General features: G+C 42.2%; 1 protein-coding gene across 1 annotated transcript in view; it reads left to right on the top strand.

The window, feature by feature from the left end:
- trim71 (tripartite motif containing 71, E3 ubiquitin protein ligase) overlaps window positions 1-18,668 on the top strand; it is a 31,111-nt gene extending 12,443 nt beyond the window's left edge. Inside the window, exons 2-7 of the mRNA XM_046417497.1 lie at window positions 3,683-3,850; window positions 7,073-7,207; window positions 10,273-10,515; window positions 10,677-11,174; window positions 12,347-12,487; window positions 12,661-18,668. Of these exons, the coding sequence (XP_046273453.1) occupies window positions 3,683-3,850; window positions 7,073-7,207; window positions 10,273-10,515; window positions 10,677-11,174; window positions 12,347-12,487; window positions 12,661-13,233 (1,758 nt within the window). The 3' untranslated portion in view covers window positions 13,234-18,668. The remainder of the gene's footprint in view (window positions 1-3,682; window positions 3,851-7,072; window positions 7,208-10,272; window positions 10,516-10,676; window positions 11,175-12,346; window positions 12,488-12,660) is intronic.
- Window positions 18,669-19,607: the final 939 nt, after the last annotated feature.

Below are 19,607 nucleotides of genomic sequence, written 5' to 3'. Positions count from 1 at the left end.
AGAGAGCACAAAATCTTCCAAATGATTGTTTATTTCTCCTATTTCTCTCTTTATCGGTGAACCATCTTGTTGTTTCAGCTTTATTTGAATGATTTTCAGGGGAAACAAGGTGACAACAAAAACAAAACACTATTTATAGTCCATTTTTTATTTGGAGGTATTTCTTTATGACATCTTCTAACACACACCAACATCTAGTAAACTCATACTGTAGGAGTGTAACGAGTGGAGAGGGTGAATAAGAGACATCCGGTAAACTAATGAAATACAATAACTCACTTCCCCCAACATAGTGGAGCCCGCCTGCTCAGAGCTTTTATAGCATGTTTGCTCCAGCCGCTCTTCAATGGCCCTTTACTGCTAGCGTTTCACTTTGTGTGCCTGTGTTTTGTTGTCAGCATGTGCCTCTGTTTGTATGTTTTTTCAGAGCCTGCTACACATTCATGTGTAATACATAAATTCTGTGGGTGAGTCACCTCTGCCTGAAGGAACTCTTGGGTGTTCACTGTGGAATTTACAACCGTGTTAGCGTGACACCACGCCTATTTTACGTTGTTTTTCAGTTGATTTTCACATTTAGTGTCACGTGCATGCTGGATCTTTCTGGTATGTTCTTGCATGTGTGAGGGTATCCGGCGTGTCCATTGTATGGCGTGGCTGTAAAATGCCTAGTCTGTCCTAATTTTGTATGTCTTCACAGAGCAGCTGTATTCGTCGCTGGTAAAGAGTTTGTTTTGTGTGTGATACATTTTTGCCTCTCATAGGTTGAATAAAAATAAATATTTGCGGTAAATTACTTCCAGCTTGTTGAATTATGGGTTAGCAAGAGAGGCACACAAAGATGGAGGCAAACAGAAGGGAACAGGAGCCGTCCATGAAGACCTCTGGGAAGAACCAGTATCCTGTGCCAGTCAATAATATTGACTGGCGTTCCAAGAGGCCGATGTGTTATGTAATCTACAACCTTGTGTGTATGAGTGTTTCACCTCAAGGAGTGCTGAGCTGATGGTGACACGTAAGCTGCAGATAGTATTAAAGATAGTGGAGGCTTCTCGTGGGATCTAGTTCGGTTTTAAATACGAGGGCTCTGTTCTTCGCTTGTTTTTCTTTTTGCCATGTTTCCACATCCACAAATTGTGACCGTAAACACAAGATAACACAGTCATAAGATATTATTAATTTCTGAATGGTTCATATAAAATCACATGGGTATTTTGGGATGTTTGAATGAACTGTTGAACTGTTTCATACACGAACACAAATACGCGCCTTAATGCATATAAAATTGTTTGCTAAAAAATTCAGCCTGTGTTAGTCTCACTTGTAAAGGGTTACTGCTGAGAAAGCATTTGACAAGCAAAATTGGTAGCACATTTGGGGTATATTGTATGGTATTCAGGGAGAAAATTTGGGCAGGTGAATCGTAATAACAGGTAAACTTCCTGAAGAGCTATTTTTAAACCTGGTAGATGATGGGTGTTGAGTTTTTTGAACATCCAAGAAAATAGTCATCAATAGAGACACTGAGGTTCATGATAATATAGAAATCACCAATAATTGCAGTCTCATCGGAATAAGTAAGGTCTGTAATAAATAAATAAATAAAATAATAAACATCTCAAATATCCATCCATCCATTTTCTATACCGCTTATCCGTCAGGGTCGCGGGGGAGCTGGAGCCTATCCCAGCTGACTACGGGCGAGAGGCGGGGTTCACCCTGGACTGGTCGCCAGTCAATCGCAGGGCCAACACACAAAGACAAGCAACCACACACTCTCACACTCACACCTAGGGGCAATTTAGAGTAGCCAATAAACCTAATGTGCATGTTTTTGGTATTGTGGGAGGAAGCCGGAGAACCCGGAGAAAACATCTCAAATATCATATAAGCATTTTCATTTCAGGATTTGCTTTCATTTGAACGAAAAATTGTGTAGCTCATTAAACCACCTATCATGTAATTGTCAATACTAGGTCAGCTTCATCTGATGATCTGAGTCTTGTAGGCACTATGGCTCAATCGCACACCAGAATCCACACTGTCCTTGCACCATCAATCTGCCTGTCCCTCACCCCTGCCTCCGCCCCTGTGTCCATCATCGTCTTCTCAACCTTCCTCCTCCACTCAAGCCCAGCAGCATTCCTTGCTTTTGTGTGCCCTGTCCCCTTGGAATTTTGTAGATGTCGATGGGGGGTGGGAGAGGACATGAGGGGAGAGAAGGGGAGGGGATTGAGTGACAGAGCAGTGCAGAGACTGTAGTAGAGGACAGGGTTCTGTAGAAAGCAACAAGAAAAGGACAAGAAGAAAAGGACCCAAGAGGAGCTTAAGAAGGAGGCAGAAATGAGGAGGAAGTCAGATAAAGGGGGAGGTGTGTGTGTGTGTGTGTGTGTGTGTCTGTGTCTCATTAGATTATACTGCTCCCCAAGGGAACCGCCTTTATTGATGGATTGATTGCAGGCCCCTCCCCATTCACTCAGGTCTCTTGCTATTGGAGGGCATTGATCTGGTGTCTCTTTGGGATACGATGGCCAGTGCATATTTAATTAGCCCTTCATTACAAACAATCAGCATTCAAACCGAGGAGTTTAAAGAAAAGCTGAGGGTTTATCAACAAGGTTAAATTACATTTTTCCTTCTCACTCCTGAGGGACAGGGGGGCTTTTTTTCTTATCCAAATGCTACTTTATCTACCAAGTACCAAGCATTTCTGCTAAAGTAATAAAGATTAATGTAATATGACATACATAAGTTTATATTTGAACCTTGAAATTTAGGAAATAAGGCTTGTGCTTAATCTTTATTCAGAACTTTTCCTGATAAAACTAAAACGTTTCAAGCTGAAATCTTGACAACTATGAGACTGTTGCCAGCTTTGTAACAGTAATAAATATTTAGAAAATTGTGAAATGGGATTAGCATCCCTTTATGGCCCTATAGAGTATTGATCTACTTTTGGTCTTTAGTGCCTCTGTGCTTTGGAACAGAGAGGCTCTGTGGGGTGTCCAGCCTGAGCCTCCATGGTAACACATGCATATGAATGACTTGTTTATCATTCATAGTCTTTGCTCATTATTTGCTTTTGTGTAAGAGAGTGATAGAAAGGGAAACAGTCACTTGTTTCATTGACAGCTGTTACTGACTCACAACAGTACAACGGTAAAAATTCACCCTCTTCACTCGTTACACTCCTACAGTATGAATTTACTAGATGTTGGTGTGTGTTAGAAAAAGGAGGACTGTGATATTTATGTATCTGTGTTAAAGCATTGACCATTTCCTCACAGACAGGTATAAAAATGCAGTTTTTTTCTCAGGATTGTATTTCTTTAACACATTAACTCATTCATGCTGTTAAATTAAGACCTTTAAGCATTTAGCATTTATGGTTAGTGAGTAATACAAAAAGGTAATGTTGTGTGAGTCAAAATGTTGTTGTTTAGAACATCAACCTCTGAGATAGTGAGAGTAATCAAAATTTTTGATCAGAAGTAGATGCATCCAACATAACACATTAATAGATTTTAATTTCTGCATATGGCTTTGAGAAGTCATGATTGAAGTCCAATTTGATTTGCGGTGTGCACCCATTTTTTGTTTGTTATATCATCCACGGCCCTGACAGGGCATGCAATCTGAATACAAAACTAATTTGTCCATCCCTGTGTCCCTGTTTGCCCAGGTATTCCTGTTTTTCTGTGAAACCTGCTCGGTGCCTATCTGCAGGGAGTGCAGCGTGGGCCGTCACATGGGCCACACCTTTGTTTATTTGCAAGACGCCGTACAGGACTGCAGGGCAATCACCATCCAGCTGCTGGCAGATGCACAGCAGGGACGACAGGCTGTGCAGGTGAGACGGGAACCCAGGCGGACACATTCATAGAGGCTGAAAGGAAAAATATCCTTGAGTCATTTTTTTTGTTTGCTTGTTCTTCCCCTTAAGTCTTGAACCAGGGCAGCAGTAGTGAGAAAACCTTAACCCTTTCATAAAAACTACACTCTGTCTTGTGATTTGACCTAATACAAAGTGTAAAAACAATCAAAAAAAACAATCAATTACAGAGAATATATCCAAAAGGAGGACAGAGGAGAAGCTGAAGAGAGCAGCTGTGTCCTTCCATCGTCCCCCAGCATGGACAGACCGACTATCAGGGATGATCAGCTTGAATATGTTTGAGAGTGACCAGTCCCGGGCTGCAGGGAAGCCTGGGGTTAGAGGTGTCCAGCTGGCCCTGAAAGGGGGTGGGCGCAGGGCGTGGGGTCTGGCAGGGGCAGTGCTGAAGGTCAAAGGGGAGGAGGAGTGTTGAGGACGATGGGGGAGGGTAGATGAGGTATTTAAAGGATTTCAGAGAAAAGAAAAACTCCCCTCCTCTTTTAAAGAAGTGGAACACTTTGCCCTCCCCGTATTCGGTCACTCTCTCTCTCTCTCGCTTGCTCCCTCTGCCTCTTACTCTCACTCCCACACCAACACAAACACACACGCACTCCCTCTCTTCATTTACGTAATTATAGATTGGGTGGCAGCTTCTTAGACCCCCCTCAGATTGCAGCTCATACATCCACAGCTGAAGGAAGAATGAGAGGTTTTCACCATTTTGAACCGTTTGATAGCTGACTACAATGGTCTGGGAATCATTTTCAACTGTGCTGAATTGATTAGTCAGTTGACAGAAAAGAAAATAACACCAACAGTTTTCATATGGATTTAAAACAGTTAACAGCAGGTATTTTTGATCTTTAACAAAAAAAAAAATAAGGAGAATTTTTCTCCTAAGCAAAGAAAAAAATAATTGAAGCATTCATTGAAAATGAATATAATTGTTATTTTTATTTAATTATTCAAGCTTGTCTAGCATGACTGTTCCAAGGGGTAAAAGATAGATCACACATGCACACACACACATACACGCAAATGTTGTCCAATGTGCCTGGAAGGTGGGGCAGTGTTAGGACTTTGGTAAAAGCTCCTGAAACATGACACACTAGCTGCTGCACTAACGTCACGTGACATGTTGGTATGCACTATCTCCTCAACCGAGTTTGACCTTTGAGTGACTGGACAATTTTTACTCTAATGCATGTATACTTATGTCACTTTGGGGGTTCCACAAATTCCAAGATATCATCACATGGATTTGCTCACTTAAAAGCCAGACTCCAGGGCCTGTGGAGTTTAAAGTTTAAAACTTGTGACACGGGTCTTGTCTTGTCTTGAAAAAAAGAGTCACATCAACAGCTTCAATAATCTGTTTTCTCAAAAGCACCAGGATCTGTGCAGCTAAGTCATAAGAAAACCCCCAACCATCTGGCAGCACGTTGCCGTGTTTGGTATGTGTTTGTCCATTTTATCCCGGGTCACCATGGGAGTAAATGCTGACGCCAGATAATATGTAAACACACACACACACACACACCACACACCCTCCTGTCCCCTGAGGTAGGAAATTTCCGCCCACTCCACACCCATTATCTTAACTGACCTCTGACCCTGGACTTGTGACCTCCTGGTTGGCCGGAGCTCTTTGACTCTGTCGTTCGATTGGTCAGTTTGACCCTCTTTGTGTTCCAAGCTGTGCTCTTATGGGAGTGTTGAGGAGAAATATGGAAAGAGAAGAAGGTATAGACATGCAGACGGATAGGCAGATTATGAGACCAAGAAGCAGATGACAGAAAATGAAGTGTGAGAAGCATGAACTGATTTGTTACTTCTTTCCTCACTCCAGCTCAGAGGAGGAAGAAGAAGAATGATGGAGAAAAATAAATCAGTAGAATGAAAATTAGAAAAGAAAAATCAGAATTTTATAGGAACACGTAGAGAGAACTGGAGAAAGGTGTTGGCTTTATATTTCACCCTTCCTCACCCTGTTCCTCTCCTGATTCCTGCAGGATTCCTTCCCTGCTGTTCCCTCAGTGGAAGCCTGATTTAGTTGACCCTGTAGCTGCCTGCCTCAATTGGCCAGGCGAAAGAGAAAAGTGCCCTACTGCCAGTCTTTGTTCTTGCAGGGGTGTGGTGGGGTTGGGTGGTATGTGTCTTAAGACGGGGGTTGCGGATCACGACCTGTAGTGGTTTAGGTGACCTATGATCCCTGTGGCTGATATCACAAAGGAAGCCTTATCCCTCCTCCCCTTCGTCCCTGTGAGGTCCGGTTCACCCTGTGACCTCCCAGAAAACACCAGAGGAAAAGCCAGATAAAATAAGCAGGGGATGGGAGGGAGAGGGATGTGCATTTAACCCAAATTGTGGGCTGTAAAAGCTCAAGCCATCCAAGGTGGAATTTTTCAAGCTTATACTTTTTACTACCAGTATTTAGCAAAGTGATGACCTGACGCCCTGGCCAAAATGCTTGGTATTAAATAAAGAACTTTACCTAAATACACAGTTTAAAGTTGGAGTAAAATTTAGATTGAGACAATAAAATAAATAAATTAATAAGTATTGATCGATAACCAAGTGTAAGAATGAAATGCTGAATTTTGATACTCGACATATATCAAAACTCATTTCTGTGGATACTTTTCAAATGTTTTGATACTGCACTACGAAGGGAGAGACTTTAGTGCTTATAGTTTTTGTGATGCCGAATATCAGGAATGAGTAGGATTTAGCCCACGAGGAAGTTGCATCATCTTGTGCAGTGTGAAGTGACTTCCTGTTCCTGATGCAGCTTTCCTTTCCCCCTTCTAAAGGAGCCACCAAACGTGAGAAATGGATAGACTAAGCAGGTGTTTGTCCATTCATTTGCCAGGAAGATGTCACATACAGTGTCTTTCTTTTAATGTTTCCTGCTTCCCTGCATCCTGTTTCTGGGGGTCGTCTGTGTCCCATCTGAGTAATAAAGCAAGCAGAGGTGTATTTGAACTTCTCGTTTTTGCACTACCCAGTGAGTGATAATTGTTTATATGCTTATCCTCACTTCAGTGTCTATCATTTTTCTCACTGTTTGCTTCATTATTATTGCAAGTGGTCATTCTTAAAATTCACTTGTTTTTTTGGATCAGCTGGCTGTCAGATAAGCTGACAGGATGTTATTCCACATCAGTAAGATGACAACATCGTGTTTTGTTTCTCCAGCTGAGCATGGAGAAGGTCCAGGCCATGGCAGAGCAGGTGGAGATCAAAGCCAAGGTGGTGCAGACTGAAGTGAAGGCCCTCGTCCTCAGACATAAGAAAGCGCTGGAGGAGAGGGAGTGTGAACTACTGTGGAAGGTGAGCTGAAACATTCATGTTCATTCACGTCTAGTCAGTTCCTAAAACTGTTTATAAAGTTTGTAATTGTTAGTTTAATAATTGAAGAACCACACAGAAAGGAGAGTGAAGTTCATGCATGCCATCGTACCACTCAAGTCTCTAACACACACATACAAACACACAAAATCTGCATCATACCAATTATGACCGAAACCAAATAGTTACATTTGTAATACGTGCAAATGTGAGTTTATGTCCCAGCTTTTTCTCAACAGACGTTGAGCAATAATTTAGCCAAACACCCAGAAACACCAAACACTCACTTCTCCTCTCCTCAGAAGAAGTGACATCGTAAAAACTGAGCTGTCTTACTCCCTCAGATCTCAGATCTCGCAGCTCTCAGTGTGTGTGTGTGTGTATGTGTGTGTGAGAGCACACAGGTCAAAGTGTCACAAAGAAGGTTTTCACTTACCCATGTTCCCCCTTTAATCCCTTTTACACCATTGCAGAACTCACTCTTTATCCCTGACCTGATGAAGTCGTTACAGGCGACCATAGCATGGTTGCAAACACAGACTCTGTGTGTGCAGGTTTGATGTTTTTTTTTTATTGTTTTTTTGTTTTTTGCACAACGCTTTGCTCGTGCTACTTGTTGCTTTCTTTAGCTCAGTTGCGGAAAGCTTACAAGTTGAGCTCAACAACTCCTGAATCATACAAGATACTGGAAATGACTCTGCTAGTGCTGATGGCCACCTGTGCTGTCAGAGGTGTTGGGGGAAAATGAAGGACACTCTACAGTGACTCAGCGCTGAAGTAGAGAGATTCATGGCTGAGAGATAACCTCCAGTTAGCTAATAGCTAAATATGACTCAAGCCTAAAACATGTGACCTGAATGCAGCTCTGGGTGTCTTCTATATTTTATGGTTTGAGAGTGCTTATGAATAGTTGTTCCATTGAAAAAGATCAAGCTCGCTAGATTTTTTTCTCTGTACCTCTGTGAAATCCATACCCACCCTGCTGTTGAGTATTTTCAACTGACGACCTAAAACTAGTTGTCTGTCCATCAAAGCCTAACTTTAGTCTTTGTCCTTGGTGACTATAAAGTGTAATTCTAGTCTCACAGATGCAAATTTCAGTTCCACTTATTCCAAGGATTAACAAAAGACCCCTCTCTTGTGGAGTCTTTGTTTCTTTTCAGTCCTTCCCTACTATCAAAAGTCCTCCTAACCACAGAGGCAGCCAGGCTATTATGTTATATTCTTTTTGTTAGGTGACGTTAAGTAAGAGCCCAATCCTGGCTTCTCAGGTTCTGCCACCCTTTATTCTCACTCGCTGTACTGTAATTTTATCTGGCTTCTCACCATGACAGAAATGTGTCATGGTTAAATGATGGTCCATTTTTTTGTTTTTTATGATTGGCTGAATAATTCTCCCAGTAACACAGTACTCCACTCCCTGCTGTCTCTTTGAAAAGTCTACTTTGTATACAATTTTACACATTGTTATCTTATTGTTTCTGTTGTATTGCACAGGCAAGAAGAAAGAAACTTGCAGATGTTGTTCACAACGGGTTAAGAAATGTTTTGTAGGGTTAAATATCTGCTGTAAGAAAGTAAATGATCTGGAGCCAGAGCGAATCGCAGTGTGTGATCATAAAGATAATATCCATATTTTCTAATGACATACATGGACATACATTTATTAATCCCAAACTGGGAAATTACTTTTCTGCATTTAACCCAACACTGAATGAAATATGAAATACACACGCAACATGCAGTGAAACACACAGGAGCAGTGGGCTGCAACTATCAAGTGCCCGGGGAGCAAATTGGGGGTTAAGCCCACGAGGTTGGGGGTTATTTTTCCCATTAATCACTCCACCACACAAATTTTTCCTGCCCGTCCGGTGGGGGAATTAAACTGGTGACCTTCTGATCACAAGCCGCTTCTCCAACCTCTAGGCCACGGCTGACCCTCTCCTGTATAATACTCTTTATACAGAAATACATGTGATTGGAAGTCATAGAAGTTCGAGAAATTTCCCCACTGTGCCCATCAAGCTTCAGTCAGCTTCAGATCAACTTTATAATGGCAGTGAATGTCTCCTGTAACTCCCTCCGCTGCTTCTTGTCTCTTCACTTAATCTGCATTCCGCTGGACCGGTTAAGACTGATATACTGATGCCCAGTCAGTGATCTGTATGTAGATAATTGGCCATCACCCAGATTTTCTTCTTCAAACCTGACATAGTCGGAACATTGCTGCCATCCTGTGGGCAGACTTGCTCGTGACAGTGTGTAGTTTGGAGGTTCCTGTAGACTTCTCTTCTGTTTAATGTCACATTCACTTTCACTTGTAAAATCAAATATATTAAATACATGTTTACAAATGAGGATGACCACAATTCAAAAACGCAGTCTAAATCAGGGGATCAGAGGCCAGGGCACCATTGCTGCTGAGCTCCCACAAGGTATCAAATCAACTGCGTTGATGTTTGAAACCTTGTTGTTTTATGCAGTTGAATTTCTTTATATGCTACCCTTCATTATGGAAGGGTAGCTTAGAAAAGGGGAACCTTTAAAATGCAAAAATGTATGCAGCTGTGTCTGTTTTGACTGCCAACATTGCTTTCGTGGGCAGCCGTGGCCTAGAGGTTGGAGAAGCGGCTTGTGTTCGGAGGGTCACCGGTTCGATTCCCCCACCGGACGATCCCCCCCCCCCCCCCCACCTTCATTAGCTGGCTGATGTGCCCTTGAGCAAGGCACTTAACCCCCCAATATGCTCCCAGGGCACTTGATGCTGCCCACTGCTCCTGTGTGTGTTTCACTGCATGTAATTTGCGGGGTGTTGCATGTGTGTTCAACTGAGGATGGGTTAAATTCAGTATCTGTATGTAAAAATATATATACTGCTAATAAAAATTTGATTCTTCTTTTGCTGTGTAAAACACTGTGTTTCAAAACATCAGAAATATCAGTATTGTGGATGTCTCTGTAATGTGTCTTCTACGCTCCTCGAACAATAAAATCCCAGTTAGTGAGGCTAAACATTCTCTCTGTGGTGTTCTGTCTCCTTTCAGGTGGAGAAGATCCGACAGGTGAAGGCCAAGTCTCTGTACCTGCAGGTGGAGAAACTGCACCAGAGTCTGACCAAGTTGGATAGCACCATTGCTGCTGTCAGTCAGGTGCTAGATGAGGGTCGCCACCTTGACGTGCTGCTGGCCAGGGAGCGAATGCTCACCCAGATCCATGAACTCAAGGCTTTGAGGGGCCTGTTGCAGCCGCAAGAGGATGATCGCTTCATGTTTACTCCTCCAGACCAGGTAGGCACACGGACCCCATAGATCACGGATCTTCAGCACCTCAAGTTTGTTTGGATTTTAACATTAAGGAAGTCGCTAACCTTGGGGTTGTCTCTTCTGTTTTTACAAGCAAACCTTTAAAACTCATAAAGCATTTAAATGTTTCGTCATACTTCCCGCAGGCGCTGTACATAGCCATCCAGTCCATGGGCCTCATCAGTAGCGGAGCCTTTGCTCCAGTCACCAAAGCTCATGGTGAAGGTCTAAAAAGTGCGCTTCGTGGCAAGCCTGCCTCCTTCACTGTGATTGGATACGACCATGACGGCGAGCCACGTCTCTCTGGCGGGGATGCAGTCTCTGCGATAGTGATGTCGGTCACAGATGGTAACCTCTCTGCAGCGGAGGTAACCGACCACCAGAACGGTTCGTACACTGTCAGCTACCTGCCTAAATATGAGGGGGAGCACCTTGTGTCCGTATTAGTTTGTAACCAGCACATCCAGGGAAGCCCCTTCAAGGTTAACGTGAAGTCAGGGCGAAGCTATGGCTCCCTGGGCTCCCAAGTGTCATCCTTCGGGTGCGAGGGGGAAGGAGATGGTCAGCTGTGTCGTCCCTGGGGCATCAGTGTGGACAAGGAGGGATACGTGGTGGTGGCTGATCGCAGTAACAACCGTATACAGGTAGAGCACGACTTTCAAATGTGAAGAAACCTACTTTATTTGAACCCTACTTTCAAAGGCATTAATTCTGTATTCAGTTTCAGTTTGTATTTATTAATTGCAATGAGAGTGGATATATGTTCAGTTGACATTTTTGTGTATCATTGGTTCATGAAGTTTATTTATTTATTTTTTTTACTGATAAAATGTTTATCTGGCTTGGTAAACTTTGAAATGTTTTCCTCCTACTTTCCACACACACTCACACACACATGCACACAGTTGCATACACAATCACAGTCACTGTGATGTCTTGTCACTAGAATGATTTTATAGTAATGAATCAATAGCGATAAAGAATCTTAAAAATAACACTGTGTTTAACAACTTAGCACAAGCTCCATGTGCCTGAGTGATTGTGGCATATTGTATGTGTATCGCTTTTCTTGGTGATGACATTAGCTGTGTGTACATTAGCTTCAAATATATTCCCAAACGGACATGTATATGGACGGCTGTGGACACTACAGATGTGCAGTAGCTCTGTTTATACTCCTTTCTGGAGTTGGTTTGGAGGACACACTCCACACATGCATAGATGGATCACACAGCTTGTTGTAGTGCAGAGGACACATGGACGTGTCCACGTGGTCAGCAAGAAAATTGAAGCTCAGCACAGAGCTGATGAATACTCGCTGACGACTTAAGTATAATTCCAGCTCTAGAGTGCTCGCACAAAGCTGAGCAAAGAGCTTTTATAAGGTTTAGGTGCAGCACCCAACCCGTTTGGGGCACAAGCCTAATGCAGTTTCACTGTGGAGTGTATTAAAGCTAATAAAAGTAATAAAACTAACTAATGATTTTTCCTGGATTTAATGGTTGTAGTTACTCCTCAGTGGACTTTGTTAACCACTTTTTGAGGCGTTTATTGGTGGGTATTTATTATCTTCTCTTGTTTTTCCCCAACATTCTGGTGGTGGTAATAACAGTGGTCCGAAATGACCTAAAGTGGCATTTTTTATTTTTTTTTTATTAAAAACCCATAAAATGTTTTAATGTTTTATTAGGCAAAACTTCCCACCAACTACATACACTCAGGTCTTCCACAAATCTAAGGAAAACACTGTCTTTACAGGATAGATGGTACAGAGTGAGTTCTCCAGTGATGTAACGTTAAAATCTCCCCTCTCCAGATATTCAAGCCTTGTGGTGCCTTCCACCATAAGTTTGGCTCTCTAGGTTCCCGGCCTGGTCAGTTTGATCGTCCAGCAGGGGTTGCATGTGACACTCAGAGACGAATCATTGTGGCTGATAAGGACAATCACCGTGTGCAGGTATGAGCTCCTATTTCCAAACATTTCTGCTTACTAATTTTGCATAATATCTGGAATTCTGATCCATGTATTCTTTCATACATGGATCAAAAAGTCCTATAAACTCATATACAATGCTCTACTGCTGCAGATGTCGACATGTTGGGCCCTAAGAAACTTACTTTGTCTGACAGGTGTTTACTTTTGAGGGCCAGTTCCTGCTGAAGTTTGGGGAAAAGGGTACCAAGAATGGGCAGTTCAACTATCCCTGGGATGTGGCTGTCAACTCTGAGGGTAAGATCCTGGTCTCAGACACCAGGAACCACCGCGTGCAGCTTTTTGCCCCTGACGGCTCTTTCCTCAACAAGTACGGCTTTGAGGGGGCCCTTTGGAAACACTTTGATTCTCCCAGAGGAGTGGCCTTCAATCACGAAGACCACCTGGTGGTGACCGATTTCAACAACCACCGGCTCCTGGTCATCCGACCAGACTGCCAGTCAGCTCGCTTTCTGGGCTCTGAGGGCACCGGGAACGGGCAGTTTTTGCGGCCCCAGGGTGTCGCAGTGGACCAGGAGAACCGCATCATCGTGGCAGATTCCCGTAACCATAGAGTCCAAGTGTTCGAGCCCAATGGAAACTTCTTATGCAAATTTGGCGCACAGGGGAGTGGCTTTGGACAGATGGATCGCCCCTCCGGTGTGGCTGTGACGCCGGACGGAGTCATTGTGGTTGTTGACTTTGGAAATAATCGCATCCTCAAGTTCTAAAAAAAGTTTATTTTTGCATTCTCTCCCTCCGTTTGCCCCTTTTGCAGGTTTTTCAATGAAGGAAATGGAGGAGAGAGAATGAATCAACAGACACATTAGGAGGAGAGCTCAGAGGGGATTGAGAGCATCTTGAAGTGAAGGGAAATTAAAACTGTAGATTTTTTTGCATTGATATTCTCCTAATCAGATATCTGTGGTATGTATGAAAAAGGGGACCTCTACAAATTGATAATCAGTAGTAAAAGAGCCATATTTCCCTTCTTCTGCTCTGAATTTTCTCTGCAAGCTTTCCTTAAGTATCCATCTCAGGGAATTTCTCACTTTTCTTGAAATCTTGTACCCTCTGCTCCATACCTACCTCATTTAGCTCTTTATGAATGTACTCATTGTCATTGAGCAGAGCTTTTAGTCCGTGAAGTTTTACAAAGAAGAAAAGTCTACCTCTATACTTTGTTATTTAAGAGAGACAAAAAAGAAAAGACTGTTTGGTTGATATTTGCACAGGATTAATGGAATTCTTGCTGTGCATTTTGAAATATGAGTTAAAGTGAACCTCCTGAATGTTGTTGCTGAGACAATACTCAGACCGCTGTAGAGGCTGCATGATTTATTCTCATTAGAGGACTTTGCTCCGAGAGGAAACTGGGGTACAGTCATGTCCCTTTCATGTGTTTTTCGCTTTCGCATCAGCTGTTCTCTCTTTGTGGCTTTGTGGAGTTGTTGTCATGATAGCCTAAGACGAGTGTGTTAAGCGATGCCAAACTTGATAGAATCAAATTTAGTTCAGGTCACGTAGGACTGATTAAAATGATCAATACTTTTCAAGCTCACCCTCGAGCTTTACTAGCTAATGCTGATTTGATAGATTTCTAAGTAATAATATATATTAGGAATTGATCTCCAAAATGATCCCTGAAATGATCCCCCCAAAAAAGTGTCCGTTCTCTCAGCTATCATACCTCCCAATTGTTTCATGTAAAACTGGATGAAGTAATGTCTCTGGGGAAAAAAAATGAGAGAACCTGTGTTGTTACTACTACTCCAGTCAGTTGCAGCTGAAGATACAAATATTAGTATGCAAGGGGAGCAGTGTCTCCATCAAAAGAGAGGACCCACCAAAGGATTTTGGACATGGATTTTCCAAGATCTGCATCTATTAGTGGTATTAATTTAAAGAGATTTAATCATATAGAATGACACCTTTTTGGTGAGGCATGCTGTGTGACAAAAGCCTCACAATTAGACTCCTGATTTGGCTGTCCAGAGGACATTAATGGCATCAAATGAAAGGCCCAAGATTACAATCCTTTGGATTTAGATTGTGGTTGAAAGCCACTCCCTTTGGCTCCCGGGGCCTAGGATTTAGTCCAGACCAATGAGAGGGCGTGATCACACAGCCCTGCCCTATTTATTGATCCTTGGAGTTGAAGAGACCTCTCCAGATTGAGCGCTAGTAGACCAGTTCCTCTAAAGACGGAGGTCTATAGACCAACTACTGGAGTCAACCAAAGTTAGGATTTCTGCACAATGGCCAACTGTAGATTTGGCAATTAAAGAAACTAAAAAACCCTTTAAAGAACATTATCTTTAATAATCGTTGCTGGGAAGTTCATAAACCTCATGGAGTTGAGTTCATAGCACTGTCAATGATAGACTTAGAAAAATAAACTGTGATGGGGTCACAGTTTATTGTTCATGAGTACCTTGACATCCTGCTAACAGTAAGGCTCTTGTTATGTGAAGCAGGTTTAAAAAAAAAAAAAAATCCTCTTTGTCTTTCCGCAGAAATGTTCGTATACTTAACATACCAGCACCAAAGAGAACCCCTTTCTCCCCCTCGCATTTATCGCCTCAGCCCATCAAATAGTTCCCCAATTTTATACATATTATAGATGGCCCATAGGTTCAAAGTAGCATCTCAGATTAGCATTTGTATTCCAATCTAATTAACATAGAAAGTAAGTGATGCTAACTCTAAGGTGAAAGAGTTGTGGGGTTTTGAATCCCCTTGTCCTTTGTTCAAACTGTGTCCCACTGGAAGCACTCGACAACTGAGGTTCTGTTAGCCACTTCCTTAGCCTAGCAAAGAATCTTGAGACCTGTGAAAAGATACTCTGACTGACTCTCACCTCTGAGGAGAGGGTCCGTCTGTACGTGATAGGGATCTACATTGTCATATCTCAGACATCCTGTACCTCAACGGACGCTTTACCTCCTTTCTCCTATACCTCAACTTCTGAATACCTCAGATACAGTATGTCACTCATTGCTACTGTGCATTTAAACATTCAAATACCTCAGCTTGTTACTCATTCTGAATACCTAATTTTTACTCTTTTATTTAAGCATACCTCAACAGATATTTATACATTAGAAATATACCTCATTTATTGACTCTTCTTGTGCTACCGTACAGTACACGTCCCATAGCGCTAGGACCAAAGATCATGGTACTGTTTTTAGCTGAAGTGAAATTTGTATTATGGTCATCACACCATCTTCCAACCCTCTATTGTAAATTGCCTGGTAGTCTATGCCTTTTATCATCAAGAAACCAAATATTCTCAGATGAAAGCATTGTGCCAAAATGATCAGTGAGAGTTCTGTGCCAAACAGGGTTGGCATTTGGACCATGCTGTTGTAGATGACTAATGTCACTGGACCATTATATCAATAGATACAAATGTTAAATCAGAGTGCCTGAGAATAAATCCTTGCTCTCTGATTAGATGCACTTAAAAGGGCTGGGCCCCATTTATCTTTACCTCATGATGATGATGATGATGATGATGATGATGATGATGAACATGCAGATTCCACTAGTACTTTGTTACTGTGTGCAGGCGGTGAGGGGAGGAGGATGTGCCCTCTTGTAAAGAGTTAAGAGCTTCACACATCCACTTTTGAACGCACAAGAACGACCTCTAATTTCAGCACAATTTACCAATATTTCAGTGTGGATTTTAGGACACTTGATGTTGGCTGGCCTTGAGCTAAGTTGAAACTCAACCATTCTGAGTGTGGTTTAAACAAACCCATCAGAGGATTCCCGCTAAGTCGTGACAACAGGACGGTTTATGATTTACATGGAGCTATTAGCACATATTGATGATTCCACACACCCTGCTGCTTTGAACCCAACACCTAATTTCACCAGTAAGATTGTTTTTGCTTTTCAGTATTACTCTGTGAAATGTTCATTCATGTTGCATCAGGTTTTTTTTTTATTAAGATTGCAGAGTTCTATCTTTAAGATCTTTAGGTCTTCACTCTTAAAGAGGAAAAATGTATTTTAAACCTTTATTTGTTTTTCATCTTGTTGCATGCTTTAAAAAGTCCTTGTAGTATACTGACGTCTCTCAGATAGGTGTTGAAAAACTCAGATGGGGTGGGTAGCTGACTTTTGGGATGGTTTTTACCAAAATATATACCCAAAGATGTGTGTGTGTGTGTGTGTGTGAGAGTGAGAGAGAGAGAGTGTGTGTGTGTGTGAGTGAGAGAGAGAGAGTGAGAGAGAGTGTGTGTGTGTGTGTTAAGATTGCATTGGGTGGAATTAACCTTTGACCTTTGCGATTGTATTTCCTGTTCTCAAGAGGCTCTGCACAGCACAACCTGTTCTGCCAGCCATACCTCAATTCCTGAGAAACCATGGAGTTTTCAGATCACTGCAGAAGGCTGGTGTGCTCCATTTCCATCAGCTCTTTCTAATATGCATAATGTGGGTAGATATGTTGTTCACACTCAAGCCCTGTAACTTTAGGATGCTGTAAAAGCTTCCTGTTGAGCGCAGATTTACCTTAACAATGATGAATCCACAGTGCGGCCATTTTGTGTTTTACCTTGTAATGGGCCTGTCATGTGAAGAGCAGCTAGGTTATTCCAGTACAAACTTGCAATCAGCTCCATTCTTTGTCCTTATAAGAATTCAGGAAGTGCGGTGATGATGGATGTTGAGCACATGATTGGTTGACTGCACTCCTGCTTGGCGGGTTTTTGTTTTTTTTGTTATTGGGCCCCTGTGGTTTTTGTCCACCATTTTATTTCTGCTTTCTCACAGCTTTAAGAGAGAAAAAGCAAAGCTGCACCAGGTGATGTGTGCAACGGTCATAGACCTCCTTTTAATGATTGTATACAGAAAGAAAAAAGAAAGATTGGAAAATTTAGAAAGGAAAAAAAATAAAACTCAGGTAGTTTTCAGCAGCCCTGCCCTGCAGGTGTCTCATTGAAATGTGTCCCCTAGTGATAATGTAGTGACTTTTTCCCCCGTTTTGACCTCTCAGTACTAGTCTGATTCTTTTGTGTGTCCATTTGCATATTATAAAACAAATAACTTCTAAATCTGAAACAATAAGGCTTTCGGTTAGTTTCCCCTGATTAATCTATTTTGTGTTTGTTCTTTTCTTTTTTTCTGCCAATTTTTGTTTTCTTCCACAAAAAAGTACAAATGCTTCTCACTACTTGATGCTGATTGGCCCTTTTAGAATGTATTTTGTGAAGAAAGGGGTTAAACAGGCTCTTGTTGATGCTCACATGCTACGATCAGCTGCTGGTGCCATTACAAGACACAAGAGACCACAGGAAAAACAACAACAGCATTTTCCTCTAACATCTGGTGCTAAATGTTCCACACCAGCAATACTGAGGGTATTAGGTGCAATCATGTGGTTGTAGTGGAACATGCAGCACCTTGTTCATTTTTAAACCAGCTTTAACATCAGATGGGCCAGCTCAGTTTCCGCTGTGTTCTGTTCTCCCAGCAGCTGGTTGTGTGTGGAGAGTACATTGTGTTTGTGCGCTGCATCCATGTTGTCTAAGCAGAAATCCACTGAATGTATCCTCCTAACAGTCCAAGAGGCAGGGCGAGCCAGCGTGGCCAGCTGAGTTTAGATGGGTGCTGCTGGTGCTTCCTCAGCCAGACTGCTGTGTGTGTGTGTGTGTGTGTGTGTTATCAGTCCACCCTGGTGTGTGTGTCTGTGTGGACGCATGTTCCTGTAGTTGTGGGGACAAAAATCTGTAGGGTTAGGGTTTGGTTAAGGTGAGGGTAAAGATTAGGCAAGTAGTGTTTATTGTTATGGTTAGGTGGTGGTTAAGTCTCTGAGATATTAATGCAAGTCTGTGTAATGTCCCCACAAGTGATGGAAACACAAGAGTGTGTGTGTGTGTGTGTGTGTACGTGTGTGTGCATGCGCGCGCGCACACACATGTTTTCCAGCACATCTTCCCTCCCTCTTAACACACACTCACACATTGTGCTGAGTTTAAGTGCAGATGTCAGGTCTTCAGTCTAAATAAGGCAGAGGAGACTATAATATATTGGCCGCCTGCTGCTCTCTCTGTACTCTGTGGACTTTAAACATTTCCTATGCAGTTCTTTTTTTGGTTGCTTTTTTTGTTTACACTCAAATAAATAAAGTTGTATTTCTTTGACTTCAAAACATGTGACTTTGTCTTTGTTCTTAAACTGCAGAAATACTCAAATGCGATTTTATCGTGACAGTTTCACTCCTATGACTTCAGACAGGAGTCTGAGGATTTTGAATACTCCAAGTGACACATGCACACATACAATGTAGCCATGAAATCACTCAATTAGAGTTTAAGCAGTTGTATTTGTGTAGCTAACAGGACATACACCATATGTGTTTGACATTCTATACAAGTTGACAAGGTAAATAGTGCCTTGTTGTCTTTCCTTCAGTTAATTCACACATTGACTCGAGGCAGAAAAACAAACACACCTTTTGTTAGCCGCTTGTGAGTCTGAAACTGGTTTGTAGCCACTGGGTTCACTTGGGGAGGGAAGAGCACCCCAGCTACTACTGGTCATATAAAGTAATACCACATAAGCTCCTGTTCCTACTGCCAGTAATTTGGGGTAAATAATACAGTTAATGGTGGCTGACCTCTGTTTAGCTGCTTCAGTTTCAGGCTCCTGATATGGTATCCTGACTCACTGCCACATTTTAATAAAACAATCAGTTGTTTTATTTATCTGGTGCTTCCGACAGCAGACCAAAATAAGTCTGCCTCGACTGTGGATTCTGGTTCACTGGGGTTGCTGCCGGCATTCTGTGCAAGTTGATTTTCAGTTTCAAAGTGACCTCAACAAAAAGAGGAGACTTTTGCTGTCTGACTGACTGTCATCCCTTGCAGCTGCTGGAAATATCTTAAAGGTAGCTCAGATGTGTCTCTGGCAAATGATTTATATCAGTTTCAGAGCTGTTTTTGCACCACACGGGGGACCTACAAAATATCAAGCAGGTGGTTGTAATGTTGCAGCTGATCGGTGGACATTACGAGGTCCATATACAGACTTAATAGGATTCAAATCAGGTGCACTCACAGCCAAACTTCAAAAAACAGTTTGGAGACAT

The sequence above is a fragment of the Scatophagus argus genome, chromosome 17 (genome assembly GCF_020382885.2).
Source record: "Scatophagus argus isolate fScaArg1 chromosome 17, fScaArg1.pri, whole genome shotgun sequence".
NCBI classification, from domain to species: domain Eukaryota; kingdom Metazoa; phylum Chordata; class Actinopteri; family Scatophagidae; genus Scatophagus; species Scatophagus argus.
Note: the sequence above shows the minus strand (reverse complement) of the source record. Positions and strands in the feature narration are given on the sequence as shown.